General features: G+C 35.5%; 1 protein-coding gene across 5 annotated transcripts in view; it reads right to left on the bottom strand.

Moving 5' to 3' along the window:
* Positions 1 to 21459, bottom strand: part of LOC101890185 (uncharacterized) — a 93059-nt gene that overhangs the window by 6023 nt on the left and 65577 nt on the right. For 4 of the 5 annotated variants that reach the window (XM_059127951.1, XM_059127950.1, XM_059127952.1 and 1 more), the window contains exons 3-11: positions 19644 to 19867; positions 14162 to 15355; positions 11903 to 11981; positions 11708 to 11811; positions 9176 to 9313; positions 5349 to 5573; positions 888 to 1094; positions 525 to 735; positions 324 to 456 (exon numbers count right to left, since the gene is read on the bottom strand). In XM_059127951.1, coding sequence (XP_058983934.1) covers positions 324 to 456; positions 525 to 735; positions 888 to 1094; positions 5349 to 5573; positions 9176 to 9313; positions 11708 to 11811; positions 11903 to 11981; positions 14162 to 15355; positions 19644 to 19867 — 2515 coding nt within the window. The remainder of the gene's footprint in view (positions 1 to 323; positions 457 to 524; positions 736 to 887; positions 1095 to 5348; positions 5574 to 9175; positions 9314 to 11707; positions 11812 to 11902; positions 11982 to 14161; positions 15356 to 19643; positions 19868 to 21459) is intronic. The other variant, XM_059127949.1, reaches the window with a different exon arrangement.

Here is a 21459-nt window from a genome sequence, read left to right as displayed (position 1 = left end):
TGAATAAAGGTCATTCACAGGATTTATGTAGATAGAAGGTCTACGACAGGTCTCCTATGGGATTTTATGGATACAAGACCTTCTACAGGTATTTTATGCATTCCGTATATTGCAGACCTTTGCAATTTTTTCTGCCCAGATCTTCTGTGAATATATAAAGACCCACCACGAACCTACACTGGATGAAAAAGCTCTTTCAGAAATTTTGGGGATGGAATTCCTTCCTCAACAGGACTTTTCTGGTTAGAAGCTATATCGAAGGTCTCCTGTTGATAGAAGGCCTTCTAATCTTTTATTATTTTTGGGAAACACTAGACACATACCTTCATTAACCAATGATAATCACTGTTCAAGGTGCTTGGGAAGGATTCATCGATTTCGATAACCGGTAGGAAATCTTCACTGGTCACCAAAATTTTATCCTCACAATACACAATACTGGCCAAATAAATACCCCTGAAAAAACAAAAAATCAATAATTTTGCAATCCATTAACAAATTCTCAAGAGAGGGCATCCACTTACCTCCTCAAATGTTTTTGAAACTTGGAAGCCACCGAGAACAGCTGCTTTATGGTTGTCTTCTTTTTGGGATTTCTCCGTTGAGCGCTATTGGTGTCCAAAGTCAGTTCGGAGACATCGGATGGTCGGGCCAAACGTACGGCCGTAAACAGATTGTCCAGCATACGTTGGCGACCCGTATAACGATCTTCGCGATTATTTAAATCGCGCCAGCCTATTTTGTGGCAAACAATTAAGAAAGAGAGGGAGAAAACAAATATTCAATTAAATTGTTTTGCATTATTTATTCATTCACCTTTCATCGCCCGTGGATGAAAGTGAGAACATTTCATTTTATCGCTTATTTTATTCTTTCGTTCTACTCACTTGACGGTATAACACTGGCCGGCACCGAACACTTGTATGGTCCCCATCCTTTGACATTGCCACTGGCTGCGCGTATAAAATAACGTCGACCCTGTGTCAATCCCGTAATCTGACACTGTGTACCCATGGTACCGTGAAAGCTACGCCAGTCCATGAGTTCGCGTTCACCCACGACATTGCTGAAATCTGCACGAGTTGACCATTGCACTGGAAATCCAAAAAGAAGATAGTATGTGAATGGAAGGGAGCAAGCGAGGGAGGAATAAAATCAAATGCTTTGTTTGTTAAAATCTGTATAGTGTTGACATTGTGACACGGTGATTGAGGTGCGAGTGTGTTTGTGTGACAATTATCCTGAACACAGCAAGTAAACAATGTGGCGAACAAAAAGGACTCACAATTGCAGCCATGGACAGACATTGTTTCCGAGTAAACAATAACACAATTCAAATTATGAAATTTCATATTGTTTGTATTTGTTGAAGTTTCATCTTTCAATTTCACCTGTTATTGGGTTATGAAAGAGTAACATTGAGCGACAGAGAGAGAGAGAGAGAGAGAGAGATAGAGAGAGGGAGGTAAGAAATATAAAGGCTTTTGTGGTTTGAATTGTTCGTTGTGGTATTGTTTGTTAAATGAAAATACTGTTTGACAGTATGGGTTGTGGTTTGAAGAAGTGAAGAAAACTATTTTCTATTTAGGAAACAAATGAAATCAATTAATTGAATTTGATTAAAACAAGTTAAAGAGTATCAGCCGGATTCAGCTCAGCCAAATTTTGATTATTTAAATATATTTTAGCTTGCGTTATGATTATTTAAACTGTTGACCCTTTATGGGGGAGCTTCTGAAGGAGTGGGCCAATGTTGTTCATTTCGTATCTGACATAAGTCTGATATAAACATTACAACGTTTCAGATTTGGCACGACTTCCTTCAGTTTATATGAGATATGTGATCATTTTTGGAAAATTTTGAAATGAGAGGGAACTATCAAATAAAGTGGACCGAAGATATTATTTAATAATGATATAGACATTGGGATGTGCAAAATTACAAAAAAAAAACAAATATGTTTTTCAATTTTGTGCTAAGAATTGTTAATCAAATTTTTAACCTTTTGTGGGGAAGGTCCCAAAAGGAGTGAACCGATAAATTCCATGTTCACATCAGATCTCTGTAATTTCTAAGCCACCCGTCCGACAGCCCTTAAAATTATTCCAGTGACAGCTTCTTATATTGTTTACAAGCGTAAAAAAGCATTTGGGTGAGAATTTTCCAGAAAAAAAGTTATTCGTGATGGAATACAAGAGTCATAGTGTGATTCCTTTATATTTGGCTGGAAAACCACAGGTGGCTATCGTTAGAGGACTCCAGCATTTAAATGTGAAAAAACATTTTGTATCCCGTACCATAGCTCGTTACCGTAATACTGGTAGCGTAGCCCGACGAGGAAGTGGACGGAAAAAACCACAACATCAGCAGAAATGGTTCGAAAAGTAAGGAAGCAACTTGATCGAAACCACCGTCGCAGCGGCCAAAAAATGGTTCGTGACCAGAACATATTCGGCAAATATTGAAAAATGAGCTCGGGGTAAAGCCATTGATATTCCAAAAAGTGCAAGAACTTACACCGCAACAGAAAGAAAATAGACTCAGAAGAGCTAAAGAGTTGCTTCGCTTGGCCGAAAGTGGTGAACTGCCGAATTTGGTTTTCTCCGATGAGAAAACATTCGTTGTCCAGCAGTTTGTAAACAAACAAAATTATCGTGTTTACTTGCCAAAGAGGTCAGCTGAAAATGTGCACCTTCGGTTGGTCACCAGAACTCAGCCGATGGTCGCTCTCCGCTCGTATTAATCGACCGTGGCATCAGAATAAATGCCGAATATTATAGCGAAAATATTATGAAAGGTGTATTAAACATTTTGGCCGCAGACCTTGGACATTCCAACAGGACTCAGCACCATCGCACTCAGCACGCTACACCCAAGAATGGTATCAAAATGAGGTTCCTCGCTTCATTTCCCGCCCACAATGGCTACCAAAATCTACGGATACCAATCCGTTGGACTATTGTGTCTGGAGTATTTTGGAAAGCAAGTTTGGCACTAAACATCACCAAAGTGTCGATCACCTCAAGCAAGCGCTTCGTCGGGAAAGGGCCAAAATAGCGCAGAGCAACATTCGGGCTGCGTGTGACGGTTTCATTGGCGGTTTCGTGCCAAAGGTGACCAATTCTAACAAATCTAAACTTATTCTAAAATTTGATGCTATTTTCGACATGATGTGCTTTTATTTAATAAAATTTAAAAAAAATGTATAAATTTTTTTGTTGCAGTTTTTTTTTATCTCACCCTGTAGTTATGACAAATTTTTGCAAGTTATGAGAGATACAAATATTGAAAATGGTTCCCCACAACTGATAGAAATATTGACATATGTCGGGTTTGAAAATAATCGGATTCTCATTTCGCATTTTATCAGCGTTTTGTTATTCAAAACCTTGACCCCTTTGTGGGAAAAGTTTCAGAAGGAGTGGACCGATATATCCCATCTTCACAACAGATCTTGTGTTCATAAAAATATTGGGAAGTGTAAGGAGGAATCCATTCTTATTTCGGAAATTATACAAAATATTGAACCCTTTGTGGGGGAGGTATCAGAAGAAGTGGGCCGATATCTACAATCTTTACAACAGATCTTGTGTTAATAGAAATATTGGGATGTGTCGAGTTTGAAAGGTTTGCGTTGCTAATTTTGCGTTCTACGAGCTATTCATAGCTATTCAAAATGTTGATCCCTTTGTGAGAAAGGTACCAGAAGGAGTGGATCGATAGATACCATAATCACACCATATCTTGTCTTAATAAAAGTATTGGAATGTGTAGAATTTGAAGCAAATCGAATGCTTATTTCGTATTTTACAAGAGTTATAAACACTCAAAATGTTGACCCTTTGTGGGGGAGGTACTTGATGGAGTGGGTCGATATTGTTCATTTTCGCGCCTCGTCTAGCACTGACAAAAACACTGACAAACACAGACGGACTGACACTCCTAGAACGACTCCAAATGTCTTGAAACAGATTTGGTCCAAAGAGATGAGGCGTGCTTTGGCCGTTTCAAATAATATATACCCTCTTTAGCCATATGGCTAATACGTTATATGGACAGTACAGTCAATTCAAATAAAGATTCCATGAAATTTTCTATTTTTTGTGTTTTTTTTTGTTCGAAAATTTTCCCATCATTCTTCTCTTTAAAAAAGATCATATGTTTCGGTTTCATGTAAATAGGTCCTACTATAAGCCTTCTGCACTTGGAAATTCTTTGAAAGGTTATCCACACATAAAAAAACCTTTGTACATAGAGGGCTATTGATTTTCGATATATAGAGGAGACCTCCTCGATATATGTGTAGGAGACCTCCTTCAGAATTTCTATGCGTAGAAAAGCTTATATAGGCCTTCTTTACATTGACAAATTTCTATAGGTCCCTTATAAAAAGAAGACCTTTTACTAGGCTCCTAGGTATAACACAATCTATTTCTATTCTATATATGGATGAAAAATTCCTAGTCCCTTTTCAAAGCCAAAAAACCCCCTTCGTTTTTTAATAAAATTGGACCCTAGTTATTGGACACTCCTAAAAATATATGCTCTGTTACAGAACTGCAAGAATGTAAAAGTTTTTACTACGTTACCCGATTTTTCCTTTATGATATCGAAAAAAATTGCAAATAATAATCAGTTCTCCATGTTTTTTGTATTGATTCTTACAACACTCCCAATATTTATTAATATTCCCCAAGTGTATTTCGTCTCATTTTTTTGGGGCTCATTTCAACAACTTATTAAGATTATCCTTTATTGGCCTCATTCGAAAGTAGTCCAGTCAGTGTCCTTTACGACCCACAAGCAATTCCAACAAAACTCAATCCACAATCAAACCTATACGTTAAGTAAATTACTCTGGCATTCAGGCACACTGATACTGATTTACTTCTTTGTTTTTCGTTTCGTTCGTATTTTGTTTGGATTGTGAAAAGGATGACGATGGTAATAATAAAATACAGACAATGATGACCAGAAGTCCTTCAGAGTGTAACACACACACTGCAGAATTTAAAACAGACCCATGGCACAATGCTTCAGAAATCTTCACGTACATGGGGAAAGCTTAAATAAACGTATTCCATGAGATGCCGATGATGAACAGTGATGATATTCAAGTATCACACTATTTATTTGCAATATCCTCTTGCCCATGGCCAAACGTTCTTCCTCACCCGGGTACATACTTACAAATCAAGCTATCAATTGCTGACCATAGCTGCCAACGATGTTCATTTTAATCCTCTTGCCGTTTTGTTCAAACACACACACATACACAATGTATTTAGTATGTGTGTGTATTTGTGTAAGTGTGTGCCTGTGTATGAATGTTGGTGTGTATATTTACCTTTAAATTTAGTACCAATCGCTCCATCGAATGGTTCCAGTATTTGCACTTGTATCGAATTTTCACCCGTAACATCAACTGTAACCGATGCTGGGGCATCTGGTGGCCGTGCCTGATCCCAGCCCAGGAGCAAACGACGCAAACCTTTGACACGTCTTTCCCAAATGCCAATTTGCTTATCGACCTCATTGCCGGTACAGCCAGTGACCGAGGAACCAGTATTACCTACAAAAGAAACACACAATATGGTGGGAAAAAGGGAAAACACAGAGAATTAGTAAGACTTAAGGACTCTTGAGGTGAGCGGTTATTGAGCAAAAGTGGTATAAGTCCATAAAGGGAATTTATATTTTAGGGAGTTAACAAAAATACAGGCTATTTTTTAATGACTTATTTATCAAAATTTAAATACTTTTAAGAAATTCTTGAAAAGAAACGTTTAAAAATATGGGATTTTTAAAATATTTATAAGTATGTAAATATTAGCAAAAAATTTTTCAAAAATAAAATATTTGAAAGAAAATTTTTCAAGGAATTTTTGTCCAAGAATCCGGGACTATTGTAAAAATAATTTCCAAAAAAAAATTTTATTTATTTAAAATAAAAATATTTCTCATAAAAAACAAGAGGTTTTTGGGACAAAATTCTGGATTTTGCATAGAACTCTTTCTCGCGAATGCCAAACTTAAAAATAATATTAGAACTACTTAATTGAGAATCGTTGAGTTTTTAAAAATATTTTCCAGGACTTCTTGTTCAAGAATCGTGGATGGTTGAAAAAATGATTTTCAAAGAAGTTTTTCTGTAAAACATCGTGGATTTTTCAAAAATATGTTTTGGAAGCCAACAATCGTCGAGTTTTCCAATTTTTTTAAGGATTTCCAATTCTTTAAAATAATTTCTCAGGAACTTTTTGGTCAAAATTTATAAAAATAAAAATGATTTCGATCGCTGCTTAATAAAGAATCGTGTATTTATTAAAATAGTTTTTATGGAAGATTTTCGGATTTTTAGAATATTTTTCAAAGATTTCTTGATCAAAAGTCGTGCATATTTTGAAAATTTATTTCAGAAAGTCGTGTTTATGGTTGGTGGATTTTTGAGCCGAATATTATCGCGAAAATATTCTGGAGGATGTATTAAAGCCTTAGGCATGCAAACATTTTGGCCGCAGACCTTGGACATTCCAACAGCGACAAAATGAGCTTCCTAGCTTCATTTCCAGCGCACAATGGCCACCAAAATCTCCGGATACCAATCCGTTGGAGTATTGTGTCTGGAGTATTTTGGAAAGCAAGGTTGGCATTAAAAAATACCAGGTGTCGATCACCTCAAGCAAGCGCTTCGCCGGTAATGGACCAAAATAGAGCAGAGCCACATTCGGGTAGCGTGTGACGGTTTCATTGGCCCTTTGAAGATCATAATTCGTGCCAAAGTTCTCAAACTGTATTCTATTTAATCTAAAGTCAGCCGACTAAAAATCATGGATTTATATTTTTTTTGTTTTTTGGAGGACCTCCTTACTAAAAATTGCAATATTTAAAACAGATTAATTTGAGGTCCTACTTATCAGAAAATTTGGTAAAAAGACCTAATTTGTCAAAAATTGTGGAATTTCTTGATCAAATCCTGACCGAAATAATTAATTGTTAAAAAAGTTTTATTCAAGGACCTTCTATAAACAATTCTGGATTTTTTTTTACAAAATATTATTCAATGACCTCCTGAGTAAAGATCCATGACTTTAAAGAAAATGTAATTAGGGACCTCCTAAACAAAAATCATGGATTTTCTTACGAAAATTTTATGTTGAGATCTCCAACTCAAAAACTATTAGATTTATAATATATTATATATTTATGGTCTTCCGGACCAAAAATCCTGGATTCCCAGACTTGCTTAACTAAAAACGTCGACTTTCTTAAGCAAATTCTGATCCAAAAAAGTTCATGGTTATGAGAAGCTTACCAAGACCCCCGATCGAAAATAGTGGTGTTTAGGAACAAAGAAAAAATTTCGATCTCCAGAAAAAAAATCTTCGAGTTTTAAAAAAAAAATTATTTCAGCGATGTGTTCACAAAAAAATCGTGTATTTTTAAATTATGTATTTCAAGAACTTCTTGGCCAAAAATCTTAAGACTTTAAAATCTTTGAACCAAAAATCGCAGATCGAAGGCCTAATAACTATTAAAGGCTGGTTTACTTCTCATGTTAGAGTAGACTCTTAGCATTTGTCTGTATTTATATAGCATACTTTTAAGCGCTTCCAATAATTATTACGCAACGAATTGACGAAGAAGGCAAAATCGACTTCCAATATTCGAAGCAGATTTCGTTCAAAGAGTTTTATGAACTAAAATCATTTTTTTCGATAAGCCATACCTTGACCTTCTTGATCTGATATATACCCTCTGTTGCCATGTTGTGGATTGTATAATAGTTTTGAAATTTCTTGTGACTTATGTCATTTGGCAATTTATCGAAAAACTCTTGCCATTGCTACTAAACACTCGGTAAATAGACTTGACTGGTGGTATTAAACACGTATCGGAATTGGAGTGAAGTTTGGACATGATCCGAGAATACCATGCACAATCTACTTATGTGTGTTTAATTGCAAATTACATTTGTAATTTGGGCGAAAAGGGTTTCGAAGAAGAAGAAGAACAAGAAAATATTTGATTTTGGAAAGGCATTTAAAGTCCTAGGTAGGTAGGTAGGTAGGTAAATATGGAATAGGGCTTTGTATAGCTTGTGTGTCTATTTGAATAGATTGAATTTGCCATGAATTTGATTAGGAGAATAAATTTTCGTTAAAGTTTAAATAATCGATGAACACCGAATTTGAACTGACAAAATTTTTTAATTAAAGTATCTGAAATTCGACTTTTGGTAATCGCAGTTTTGACTTTTGGAAATCCATTTCATCTATTTTCACATTTTTTTTTTAAATTTTTTATATGAACGTAAAAACAGTCGTTGGGTTCGATTTTAGTCGACTTTAAAAAATTCGTTTTATTTTATTTAAAAAATAGTTTTGAAAAAATCCAAGGTCATGAAATTAATAGAAACTTAAGTTGAGGTGTTAATCCGTTGCTTTAATTTTTTCTCATTGATATTAAATAATTCGTTGTTTTTTATAAAATGATTCGAATTCGAAATTAAATAATACGAATTTTAAATGGCATAAAACGAGTTATGTGGTTCAAGAATTTGAATTGAAATATTTGAAATCTGAAAGACTATTGGTTAATTTTATCTAGTTTTTTTATTAATTCTTTAAATTCCCAACTATTACATAAAGATTCGCTTTAATTAAAAATTCAGAATTCCCAGTAAATTTCATTTGATGCCCAAACGCAATAAAAAATAAACTATACAAGTTTCTTAACCACCGCCCAATATGGCAAATGCCCACGAGAAACTCAAATAAACTGCATTCTCCACCATTTGAATGTTGGGCGCTTTATTCGATAGGCTGAACATTGAATTAAGTGCCATCAATTAAGAACATTGACGTATTTCAAGTTGAGCTGACAAGCACGAAAAAAATAAAGCGAAAAATAAAATAAAGCAGTTTCCGAAAAAAAGACACCAACAAAAGAGTAAACATCCATCGATGTTAGTTAGACATTACAAACAATGCTGGCCGATTGAAAGATTTATTTCCCCATGTGGTCTTAAATCGTTTACACAAAAAAAGTTATAGTTCAGAGAATTGTTTAAACAATTTAAGAAACTATGTTGTTGTTTTTTTTTCATTTTTGTTGGTGGCCCATTTTTTTTTAACTATTTATGGGTTCCTACAATTAATTGCTATCACTTACCGATGATGATGCTTGAGATAGAGGGACGTGATGAAAACGAGGGCTGGCAAGTTCCCTCTAAGCCGCTTAAATCGTGTATCCGTATTTCGGCATCTTTCAGTAGGCCATTTAATTTGGTGCCAATGCTGTCAACAGAAACTGAAATAATAGTAAAAATGAAATTAGTTTTTAATTGGGTTCAGAGAATTCTTTAATTTTATGGATAAGATAGCTACACAATATTCGCAACAAGGAATGCATCTAGATCTTATCCACAAGGTGAATAACGTATCTAGATCATCTTCACAAAGAGAATGAAGTATCTACACCAAATTTCAATTGTAAATAAATATCTACACCATTTCCTTATGTACTATGTGAATAATGTATCTACACAATATCCAAAACGTATGTATCTGTACCATATTCACAATCTGGAGTATGTATCTACACAATTTTTTCAATTTGGATAATGTATCACCACAATATCTTCAAGGATTACGTATTCACACGTTATTCGCAACGTGGATATATGGATATATCTTTAATCTAGATAATGTATCTATACTATATACATAGCATGGTTAAGGTATCTGCACCACATATATAACCTTTATAGTATATCTACGTCATGTCAACAACGTAGATTATTATGAATCCATAACCTCAATATGAATAATGTATTTAGATTATATCCGCAATAGGAACAACAAATTTACAACGTCATATAGATTAAACTATCTACTCTATATTCAAAATGTGGACAATGTATCTGCAACATCTCTATAACGTGGATAATTTATCTGCAACATCTCCACAATGGGGAAAATGTACCTGCATCATATCAATAATACGTATGATATATCTACACCAATCAACAAGCGGGATGATTTATCTATACCACCTCAGTTACTTCGAAAATGTATCTACATCGTGTAGATAATGTATCTTCAAGATATCCACTATATCAATAATGTGTATCTACACTTATCTACAAAGGTGATAATATAGAGTGAGATGAAAAAACTGCAACCAACTTCAGACTGCTGTCATTTCTAAGCCATTCGTCCGACAGCTGATAAAATTATTCCAGTGACAGCTCATTATATTGTTTACAAGCGTACAAAAGCATTTTGGTGAGACTTTTCCAGAAAAAAAAGTTATTCGTGATGGAATGCAAGCGCGATAGTGTGATTTCTTTATATTTGTCTGGAAAACCACAAGTGGCTACCGTGAGAGCACTACAGCATTAAAATGTGAATAAATCTTTTGTGTCTCGTATCATCGCTCTTTACGCGTAGCCCAACGTGGACGGAAGAAAACAGCAAGTGGTCGGTAGAAAACAGCGACATTAGCAGAAATGGTTCGAAAATTAAAGAAGTGACTTGATCGAAACCCGCGTCGCAGTGGCCGAAAAATGGCTGGAATATATCGCAATATTCCATTCGGCAAATATTGAAAAATGAGCTCGGGGGTAAAGCCATTGAAATTCCAAAAAGTGCGAGAACTTACACCGCAAAAGAATGCAAATATACTCAAAAGAGCTAAAGAATTGCTTCGCTTGGCCGAAAGTTGGGAACTGCCGAGTTTGGTTTTCTCCGATGAGAAAACATTCGTTGTACAGCGGTTTGTAAACAAACAAAATGAAATGAAATGTTTACTTGCCAAAGAGGTCAGCTAAAATTGTGCATCTTCGGTTGACCACCAGAACTCAAGCGCCGGCCAAGGTGATGGTGTGGGCTGCCAAAACAGCCGATGGTCGCTCTCCGCTCGAATTAATCGACCATGGTATCAGAATAAATGCCGAATATTATTGCGATAATATTCTGGAAGGTGTATTAAAGCCTTAGGCGTGCAAACATTTTGGCCGCAGACCTTGGACATTCCAACAGGACTCAGCACCATCGCACTCAGCATGCAGCACCCAAGAATGGTTACAAAATTAGGTGCCTCGCTTCATTTCCAGCGCACAATCTCCGGATACAAATCTGTTGGACTATTGTGTCTGGAATATTTTGGAAAGCAAGGTTGGCACTAAAAAATAGCAAAGTTCGATCACCTCAAGCAAGCGCTTCGCCGGGAATGGGCCAAAATACCGTAGAGCAATATTCGGGCAGCGTGTGACGGTTTCATTGGCCGTTTGAAGTCTATAATTCGTGCCAAAGGCGACCAATTCGAACAAATCTAAACATATTGTAAAATTTAATGCTATTTCCGATATGTTTTGCTTTCATTCAATAAACTTTAAAAAAATGTAAAAATTATGACGTTTGACTTAGTTGCAGCTTTTTTTTTTATCTCAACGTGTCCATCATGTTTACATCATAACCACAACATGGATTCTGTATCTTCATCATATCCATAATGTATCTATCTTTAAAACGTGTATAATGTATCTACACCATTTTTACAACGCGGGTAATATATATACACTACCAAAACTATAAATTTACTCAAATAATATTGAAACAACTGCCAAATCTCTATCATTCCCGATCAAAACCCCAAATCATTCTTTTTCGAAACTATCGTTTTTTTTTTTTTCATACTTACACTGTGAACCCTCCAAGGCTCCATGTTGTAACAGCATTTTTGTCATTGAACGATTATTACTCAACACTGCCACATCCAGCGGTGATAGACCATCGGTGTTAATACTACAACGAAAGTGGAAAAGTAATAGATTAAAGAAAAAGTGTGTCAACAATTTAAGCCAAGTGACATTCTTTTTTTTTTCTCTCTGCTTACCTGTTGACATCAACATCCGTAGATTCCAAAATTGTACGAGCTTTATCCAAGTGACCATGTTCGACCGCAGAAAAGAGAGCTGTAAAATACGCAAAAAGAAAATAAATGACTAGAATTAATTAAAATCGTCTTACAACGAAATGAATTGCAAAAAAGTAGAATATTGAACTGCAAATTGATTAGAAAGGGAGTTTTAATTAAAATTGAATTCCTTCTATCCGCAAATACTTTGGAAAGTTGTCAAAGTCCCATTTATAGTTTTTTTTTTTACTTTTCTTCTTTTTCTGGGAAGAATGGGAAAGAGAAAAACAAGAAGAATGTATTGTTGTGTATATACCATCCACAGCGCATAGATGGTTTATAACTAGGTTAATGGTGGAAAAAATCATTAGCGATAAAACGGTAAATAAGTTAGTACACAGAGAAAAAAATGGATATTGTATCTCACAAATATTAAAAGCAGGTACAAATTTTTCTAAGTTATCTGGAGAAAGTGAATAATGTATCTACATCTTTTAGCCACATTGATTACGATACGATAACGATTACGATAAAAATAACGATGCATATACATCATCATCATCTAGACAACGTGGATACTGTATCTCCATCATCTACACAGGGAGAATAATACATCTGTATCATTACAATAACGTGGATAATGTGGATAATGTATCTACAGCATTGAGGCAGCATGGATAATTTTTTAGGTCATCTTGATATCGGGGATAATATATCGACATAATATAGACAACGTGGATAATGTATCTACATCATTACAGCAGTGTGGATTATGTATCTACACTATCAAGATAGCGCGGAAAATGTATCTACTCCATCTAGACAATGCGGATAATGTATCTACATCATTAAAACATCATCACCATCTTGATAGAGGGAAAATTTTGTATCTGCATCATCTAGACAACATCGATAATATATCGACATCATGTAGACATCGTAGATAATGTATATATACCATGTAGACTCCGTGGATAAAGTATCTACGCGATGTAGATACCGTATATAACGTATCTACCCTATGTAGACAACGCGGATAATGTATCTAATAATCTAGAAAACGTGGATAATGTATCTACGCCGTCTATACAATGCGGAAAAATGTATCTACATCATTAAAATATCGTAGATAATGTATCTACATTATCTAGACTCTGTAAATAACGTATCTACCTCATTTAGACAGCGCGGATAATGTATCTACTCCATCAAGACAATGCGGATAATGTATCTACTCCATCAAGACATTACGGATAATGTATCTTCATCATTTCAACAATGTGGATTATGTATCTACACCATGTAGACTCCGTAGATACCCCATGTAGACTCCGTAGATACCCCATGTAGACAAAGCGGATAATATATCTAATAATCCAGAAAACGTGGATAATGTATCTACTCCATCTAGACAACGTAGATAATGTATCTACGCCGTCTATACAATGCGGATAATGTATATACATCATCTAGACCACGGAAAAATGTATCTACATCATTAAAATTTCGTAGATAATGTATCTACATTATCTAGACTCTGTAAATAACGTATCTACATCATTTAGACAGCGCGGATAATGTATCTACTCCATCAAGACATTGCGGATAATGTATCTTCATCATTTCAACAGTGTGGATTATGTAGCTACACCATGTAGACTCCGTAGATACCCCACGTAGACAACGCGGATAATATATCTAATAATCCAGAAAACGTGGATAATGTATCTACATTATCTAGACAACGTGGATAATGTATTTACGCCATATAGACAATGTGGATAATGTATCTACATCATCTAGACCACGGAAAAAATGTATCTACATCATTAAAATAGCGAGGGTAATGTATCTACATTATCTAGACTCTGTACGGGGACCACGGACCACGGGGAAAATGTATCGACATGATCTAGACAACATGGATAATGTATCTACATCATTACAACAGTGTGGATTATGTATCTACACCATGTAGACTCCGTGGATAACGTATCTATATTATTTAGACAGCGGGATAATATATCTACTCCATCTAGACAATGCGGATAATGTATCTATATCATCTAGGCAACATGGATAACAATGGAAATAATGTACCACAACACTTTAAAGGTTATCTGATTATTTACAGTTATTAGGTAGTGATTTAAAAAAGACGTGTAACTAATGTCTGAGTTTTATTCCCCAATTTTGAAAAATTTCTTTAAGTGCATTGTGAATGATTTCGATTATTACCGTGTAAATGTAGATTGCACTGTGTCAACTTGTCCAATTGGGCTTGGGCCAATTTCAATTGTTTTTTCGACATTTTCGAACGATGCGGAGTATTGCCACCCTTGTTATTATTGGGATTGTGGGCACGGCTGTTGGCCGGTACTCGATAGATGGCCAGGTTTTGGTGATTGTCTGCATTGTTTTCATCAACATAAGGTGGAGTGCTGCCACCACCGCCTACTTCGCCTGCCCCACCACCTCCATTTGATGCAGTGATTTTCATTGATTGCTGTTTTTGAGGATGTTGATGATGAAGCTGCGAAGGATGTTGCTGTTTCTGCTGCTGCTGCTGCTGCTGATGATGATGGTGGTGATGATGATGATTTATATGATTGTGATGTGTTGATGAATGCTGTTGTAGTTTTTGTAGATTTTTGTGACCGTTTTGCGAGTGACGTGAAATACTTAAATTACTAGCACCATTGTGAGTGTTGCTGTTGCTTCCTGCTGGCGTTGTCGAGGCCGATATTTCAGCCAGCATTTTTCCACTGTTCGTGGATGATAAGGACGACGTAGAGGATGATATCGAAAGTGTCGATGATGATGATGAAGGCAGTGCTGTTGGTAATTTAAGATGATGTTGTTGTTGTCGTTGCGGCAATAAATATTCCATTTCTTTTAGATCTTGATTGGTGCAAGACACAGCCGAACGTATCTTGGCTACCGATACGACATTCTGAGGCGGCAACTGTTCAGACCAACGAAATGGTGGTGCCGACGATGGTGCTCCTGATTTCTCCGTGTATTGCTGTGGGTGCAATGATGAATATTCGGTTTGTGAATGATAATGTGGGGTGTTTGATGAATATTGTGCCGGGGGCTCATTCACCAAGAGCTCTTCACACTCGGCATTTGTATAATCCAAATTATTATTGAATTTATTTAAATGATTTGCTAAATGCTGCTGGTTCTTTGTTGAGTTTTGACAAATTGATGCTGTTGTTGTTGTCGATACCGATGCAACCGATGATAGTGATGATGTCGATGATGCCGGTCGTCGGCGTAATATCACAAATCCCTCTTCATCATCGGTGCTGTGACTAATGTTATTGTTGTGTACATTATATTTATGTGAATTTATGCTGGATGATGATGAGCGATCTGATCGCAATGTTGCACTTTTTATTGGACTTAAATTACTGGGTAGGACATTATCTTGAGAGGGGAAAAATTGAAAAGAAAAAAAAAAGGAAAAAATAAAAATTAATAAATCAAAAAATAATAATTAAAAAAAGCTTAAATTATAAAAAAAATATTTGTTAATATTAAAAATAATGAAAATCGAAAATTTATTATTTTTTTGAGTTTGTTAATAAGTTTGGTAGCATTTCAGGGGATGGATTCCAAAAAGGATCAATCTTTTGTAACCGTTAAGAAAACTTGTTAAGTTCTACTAATAAAGAAGTCTACTTGCAGTTCATCTTCTAACAGAAGCCTGGTCTGCTAAAGCAATCTGTAGAGTACTGATTGAAGTTGTTTCATATGTTAAAGATCTATGCTCCTTTATTCCTTAGAAGACATATAAAAGGACTCTCATCTATCGAAACCCCAAGGAAGATTTTACTACTACAGAAGAACAAACGTCTATCTGCGGAAGGACTATTAAAGGCAATTTATCAATTAATGACTTTAAGGGCTTCTTCAAGGTTCCTAATTGTGGAAGAAATTTTCCAAGTTCTTTATATATAAAAGATCTAATAAGGATATTTATTCAGGACTTTTTGAATGGCCTTTATTTAAAGAAGACTTTTTAACTTTCTCTAAGATAATATGTCTATATATAGTAGAATTATAAAAGCTCTTCTATCTAAAGACCTATTTGTGCTATCCATATAAGACCAGCTGGAGGGTCACAAATCAATGGGAGGTCTGTTGAGGGTCTATGAAAGTATCTTTTATACCTACAGAAATTCTTTTGTTTTCTTTATAGCAGACCCATAGAAGGCCTTCCATCTATAGAAATCTTACAAGAGGTCTTAACTAAAAAAAACCTGTGTAAGGATTTCTAGCTGCAGAAAAAATGAGGTTATATATACTCTTTCCTCTGTACCCTTTCAAAGATTCCTATATAAAAAAGATGTTTTCAATATCAAAATGCTCTTTTTATAAAAGGCTTAGCTTATAACAGAACTTATATTTGAAGGCCTATTTATACTGCCCATATAATACCAGCTGGAGGCCCACCGTCAATGGAAGGCCTATTGTGGGCCAAAGAAAGCCATTTCTATTGAAGGTTGTATATCTAAGAGCACTGAAGAAATCCTATTGGGTTTCTTATATAAATAAGCACTACAGGGCGAGATGAAAAAAACTGCAACCAACTTCAGACTGCTGTCATATCCAAGCCACTCGTCCGACAGCTGTTAAAATTATTCCAGTGACAGCTCATTATATTGTTTACAAGCGTACAAAAGCATTTTGGTGAGAATTTTCCAGAACAAAAAAGGTATTCGTATTGGAATTCAAGCGTGATAGTGTGATTTCTTTAAATTTGGCTGGAAAATCACAAGTGGCTATCGTTAGAGCACTCCAGCATTTAAATGTGAATAAATCTTTTGTGTCTCGTACCATCGCTCGTTACCGTGATACTGGTAGCGTACGTAGCCCGACATCAAGGAAGTGGACGGAAGAAAGCAACAACATCAGCAGAAATGGTTCGAAAAGTAAATAAGCAACTTGATCGAAACCCGCGTCGCAATGGCCGAAAAATGGCTCGTGAGCTGAACATATCGCAATATTCCATTCGGCAAATATTGAAAAATGAGCTCGTGGTGAAGCCATTAAAATTCCAAAAAGTGCAAGAACTTACACCGCAATAGAAAGAAAATAGACTCAATAGAGCTAAAGAGTTGCTTCGCTTGACCGAAAGTGGTGAACTGTCGAATTTGGTTTTCTCCGATGAGAAAACATTCGTTGTCCAGCAGTTTATAAACAAACTAAATGATCTTGTTTACTTGCCAAAGATGTCAGCTGAAAATGTGCACCTTCGGTTAGCCTTCAGAACTCAAGCACAGGCCATGATGATTGTGTGGGCCGCTATAATAGCCGATAGCCGCTCTCCGCTCGACCGTGGCACCAGAATAAATGCCGAATATTATCGTGAAAATATTCTGGGGGTGTATTAAAGCCTTGGTCACGCAAATATTTTGGCCGCAGACCTTGGACATTCTAACAGGACTCAGCACGCGCCACCCAAGAATGGTTACAAAATGAGGTTCCTCGCTTCATTTCCAGCGCCAATGGCCACCAAAATCTCCGGATACCAATCCGTTGGACTATTGTGTCTGGAGTATTTTGAAAAGCAAGGTTGGCACTAAAAATACCAAAGTGTCGATCACCTCACGCTAGCTTGAGGTTCGCCGGGAATGGGCCAAAATAGTGCAGAGCAACAGCGTGTGACGGTTTCATTGGCCGTTTGAAGGCCATAATACGTGTCAAAGGTGACCAATTCACACAAATCTAAACTTATTCTAAAATTTGATGCTATTTCCGCCATTTTTTGCTTTTATTCAATAAAATTTAAAAAGAAATATGTAAAAATTATGGCGTTTGACTTTGTTACAGTTTTTTACCTCACCCTGTATTTTAGATCTTCTCCTTAAAAAGGATATATTTTTTGTGAAATAGATAGAGGAAGAAGGAGCGGTGTAGTTAAGCTATCTAAAGAAGACGTATCTAAGGTCTATCATCTGAATTAATTCGAATTATGTATAATTCGAATTGCAATTGCGAGTTACTAATGGAATTTTTGAATTACAATTGAAATACTACGAATTACAATCGAAACTTTATGAATTACAAATCGAATTCATTTTTGAATTGAAATTAAAAAAAATAATTCGAATTACAATTGAAATGTTTTGAGTTACAAATGGATTTTCAAATTACAAGTTAATTGTTACGAATTACATTTGAAATTTTTCGAATTAAATCTGAAAAAAGAACATTAGAAATAAATAAAAAACCTAACGAATTACAAAAGCAATTTTCGAATTGCAATCGAAATGTAGCGAATTACAAATATGAATTTTAAAATTCTATTTGTAATTCGAAATTTTATTTTTTTCGAATTTCAAATTTAATAATTGGAATTAGAATTGAAATTTTACGAATTACAAGTGAAATGCTACAAATTACAAAAGGGCTTATCGACTAACAAATGTAATTATCAAATTACAAATAAGAGTCTATATTGGAGTAGATAACACTTCATTAAATTTTTTGGACATTTTATGGAAAACACAACCCTTTCTTCCGCATTTTTTCCCGCTCTCCCTCCTGGGAGAGTGGCTTCCTTCCCTCATTAAACAAAAACTTTTCTTATTTTGAAATGATTTTAAGAATTTTCTAATGGTATTTCAATAATAAATTTTCAAAATCTTTTATACGATAATGAAAAAAAAAAAAAATAAATAAAAAATAAGCTACCAAACTTATTTTACCACTGTAAAATAATGAGATATATATATAATCATAAATGATATGTAAATAAATAAATATGTTTAAAAATATACGTATTATTGTATTGAATGTATTTATGATAATTGCTGTTGTTGGAGCGGAACCTTAACCACAATTTAATTAATAAATAAATAAATATTAAAAATATTGTGTTTTGTTGTTCACAAGTGACCAAGCAACCAATAAAAACAGCGAGAGAGGAAATAAACTCTCCTCTCTCCAATACTTCTTTTGTTGGTTAACTTAATGATTGGCTGCATGTATGAAGTGTATGTATGATTGTACGCACGCATGTATGTATGTATGTAGATGCCCAGATGACCAGAGGCATACTTTGTCTCTGAGTAAGATACAAGCTATGGCCCTCATCCAACTTTAAACGGCAATAATAAAAAGCAGATGTTCGTTAAATGAATTTGTTAAAAAAAAACAAAAACAAAAACAACAACCCTCTACAAAATGGGTTAAAAACAAAAACACGAAGAATACAAAACTTCATAAAACATCTACTCTTTTTTACGAAAAGGTCAAAATGGTTTTATGGGTGATTGTTTGGTGGGTTGGTTATTTTTGTTTGTTGCAGTTGGTGATGGTGTGTCTGAATTTTGCGGGTGTTTTTGGCCAAAAAAAAAAAAACGTATTTTTTGATGTACACATGTGAAAACTTGTGGTTAATTATTTTTGTGAATGTGTCCGTTTGCTATATTTCCCCTCAACAAATATGTGATATATTTAAATTAATGAACAAATATAATAGCATAGTTAAAGATAAGGTCAATGGGGTCCATGAAGGGCAACTTCCCAAAATTTAAAGCAGTCAAAGGGCGTAATTATTAATTTTTCCCAAAGCTCTTTTTAATAGGCATTTAATAGATGTTCGTGTTGGGTCGGCATGGGTCTCTTTTTGGGTGATTTGCATGAATAATTTTCGGCCATATTACCCCCACCTCTCCCCTCCCTCTTTTCATCATCATTGTCTTACCATCAACTGCACTGGCATATTTTGTTGCATGATGTCGTTGATCATGTTGCTGTTGTTGTTGCTGCTGTGCATTTTTGAATTGGCAAAATTTGGTCAATTCACTGAGGGTATGAAATGATTTCTGCCTTATCAGAGCGGCCGGTGTTCGCAAACAATTGCCAATTGGCAGTAAATTTTTCGTTGTTGGAGATTTGGTTTCATTATTGTTGCTGCTGCTATAGCACCTGGAAAAGTTTTGAGGTTTTTCGTTTTGTTTTTTTTTTTTTTTTTTGAATCAATACACAGAATTATCAAGAGAAATAAGAGGAAGCAGAATATAAAACAACAACAAAAATTGGGTCTTATATATGTGAATGTAGTTCTGGATATATGATATGTGTACTTGTATGTAGATTTATGAACAGTGTGGGGGTGATATAATGCCTATATGGGGAAGTTAATGATTTTTTTTTTTTGTGAAATTTGAGAGGATCAAAAATTGAGACAATTGTACCCAGATTTCGAAAGTGGAAGTTAAATATGAATTCTTCTTTTTGTAGAATATTCTTAGAGATTCACCTATGTGCAGAAACCCTGTACAGGGTTTTCCATGTGTAGAATATCTATAGATTATTTTCTATATGTAGGAAAGTATCTATAGGACCTGTGAAAGCCTGTAGGAGGCTTTTCAGGACCTTCTATGCTTACATAACCTGTAGAGGGCCTTTCAGATTTAGAAGACAGGTTGAGGGTCTTCCAGGTCCAGAAAACTTGTAGAAGGTCTTTTAGATCCAGTTATCTTGTAGGGGGCACTTGAGATACTTTTCTATTTGTAGGAAAATATCTATAGGACCTGTAAAATGTCCTCAATGTCAAGAAAAATTGTAGGAAGTTTTTTTTGTTCTCTTCAGGTTTAGAAGACATGTTGCAGAAGGTCTTCTATGTGTAAAAGACCAGTAGAGGGTCTTCAAGGTCCAGTGGACTTATGGGAGAGCTAGAAGGTCCAGAAGACCTGCAAAGGATCTTTTAGTTCTAGAAGACTTATAAATTGGTTCAATAGAAGGTTCTCTGAATGCAATATAGGTGGTTTCTTAGTTCAGGAGATCTCCACAGGGCCTTATATGTCTACAAGACCTGTCGAGGTTCTTGTAGGTCTCGAAGACCTGTGGAGGGTATACCATATGTAGAAGACCGGTAGAGGGATTTATATGTGTATAAGACATCTAGGGGGACCTCTAGGTCTAGAAGACCTAAAGGGTCTTCTGGATCAAAAGTGCCTGCACAGGGTCTTCTATTTGTAGAAAACTTTAAGAGGGTCTTCTATGTCTGGAAGACCTCTAGGTGGTCTTCTATATATAGAAGACCTCTAGGCGGTCTTCTATGTGTAGAAGACCCAATGTAAGACTTCTAGGCGGTCTTCTATGTACAGAAGACCTCTAGGCGGCCTTCTATGTATAAAAGACCTCTAAGGTTTTTATGTATAGAAGACCTCTAGGCGGTCTTCTATGTATAGAAGACCTCTAGGCGGTCTTCTATGTATAGAAGACCTCTAGGCGGTCTTCTATGTATAGAAGACCTCTAGTCGGTCTTCTATGTATAGAAGACCTCTAGGCGGTCTTCTATGTATAGAAGACCTCTAGGCGGTCTTCTATGTATAGAAGAACTCCAGGCTGTCTTCTATGTATAGAAGAACTCCAGGCGGTCTTCTATGTATAGGAGACCTCTAGACGTTCTTCTATGTATATGAAACCTCTAGACATATATTATAAGCATTCATAGCGTGGAATCGCCCAAATGTGAATGTACGAATGAAAATCTCATGATGCATTCCAGAATG

This window comes from Musca domestica, unplaced genomic scaffold (assembly GCF_030504385.1).
Source record: "Musca domestica strain aabys unplaced genomic scaffold, Musca_domestica.polishedcontigs.V.1.1 49, whole genome shotgun sequence".
Lineage (NCBI taxonomy): Eukaryota > Metazoa > Arthropoda > Insecta > Diptera > Muscidae > Musca > Musca domestica.
This window is presented reverse-complemented; position numbering and strand designations above follow the sequence as displayed.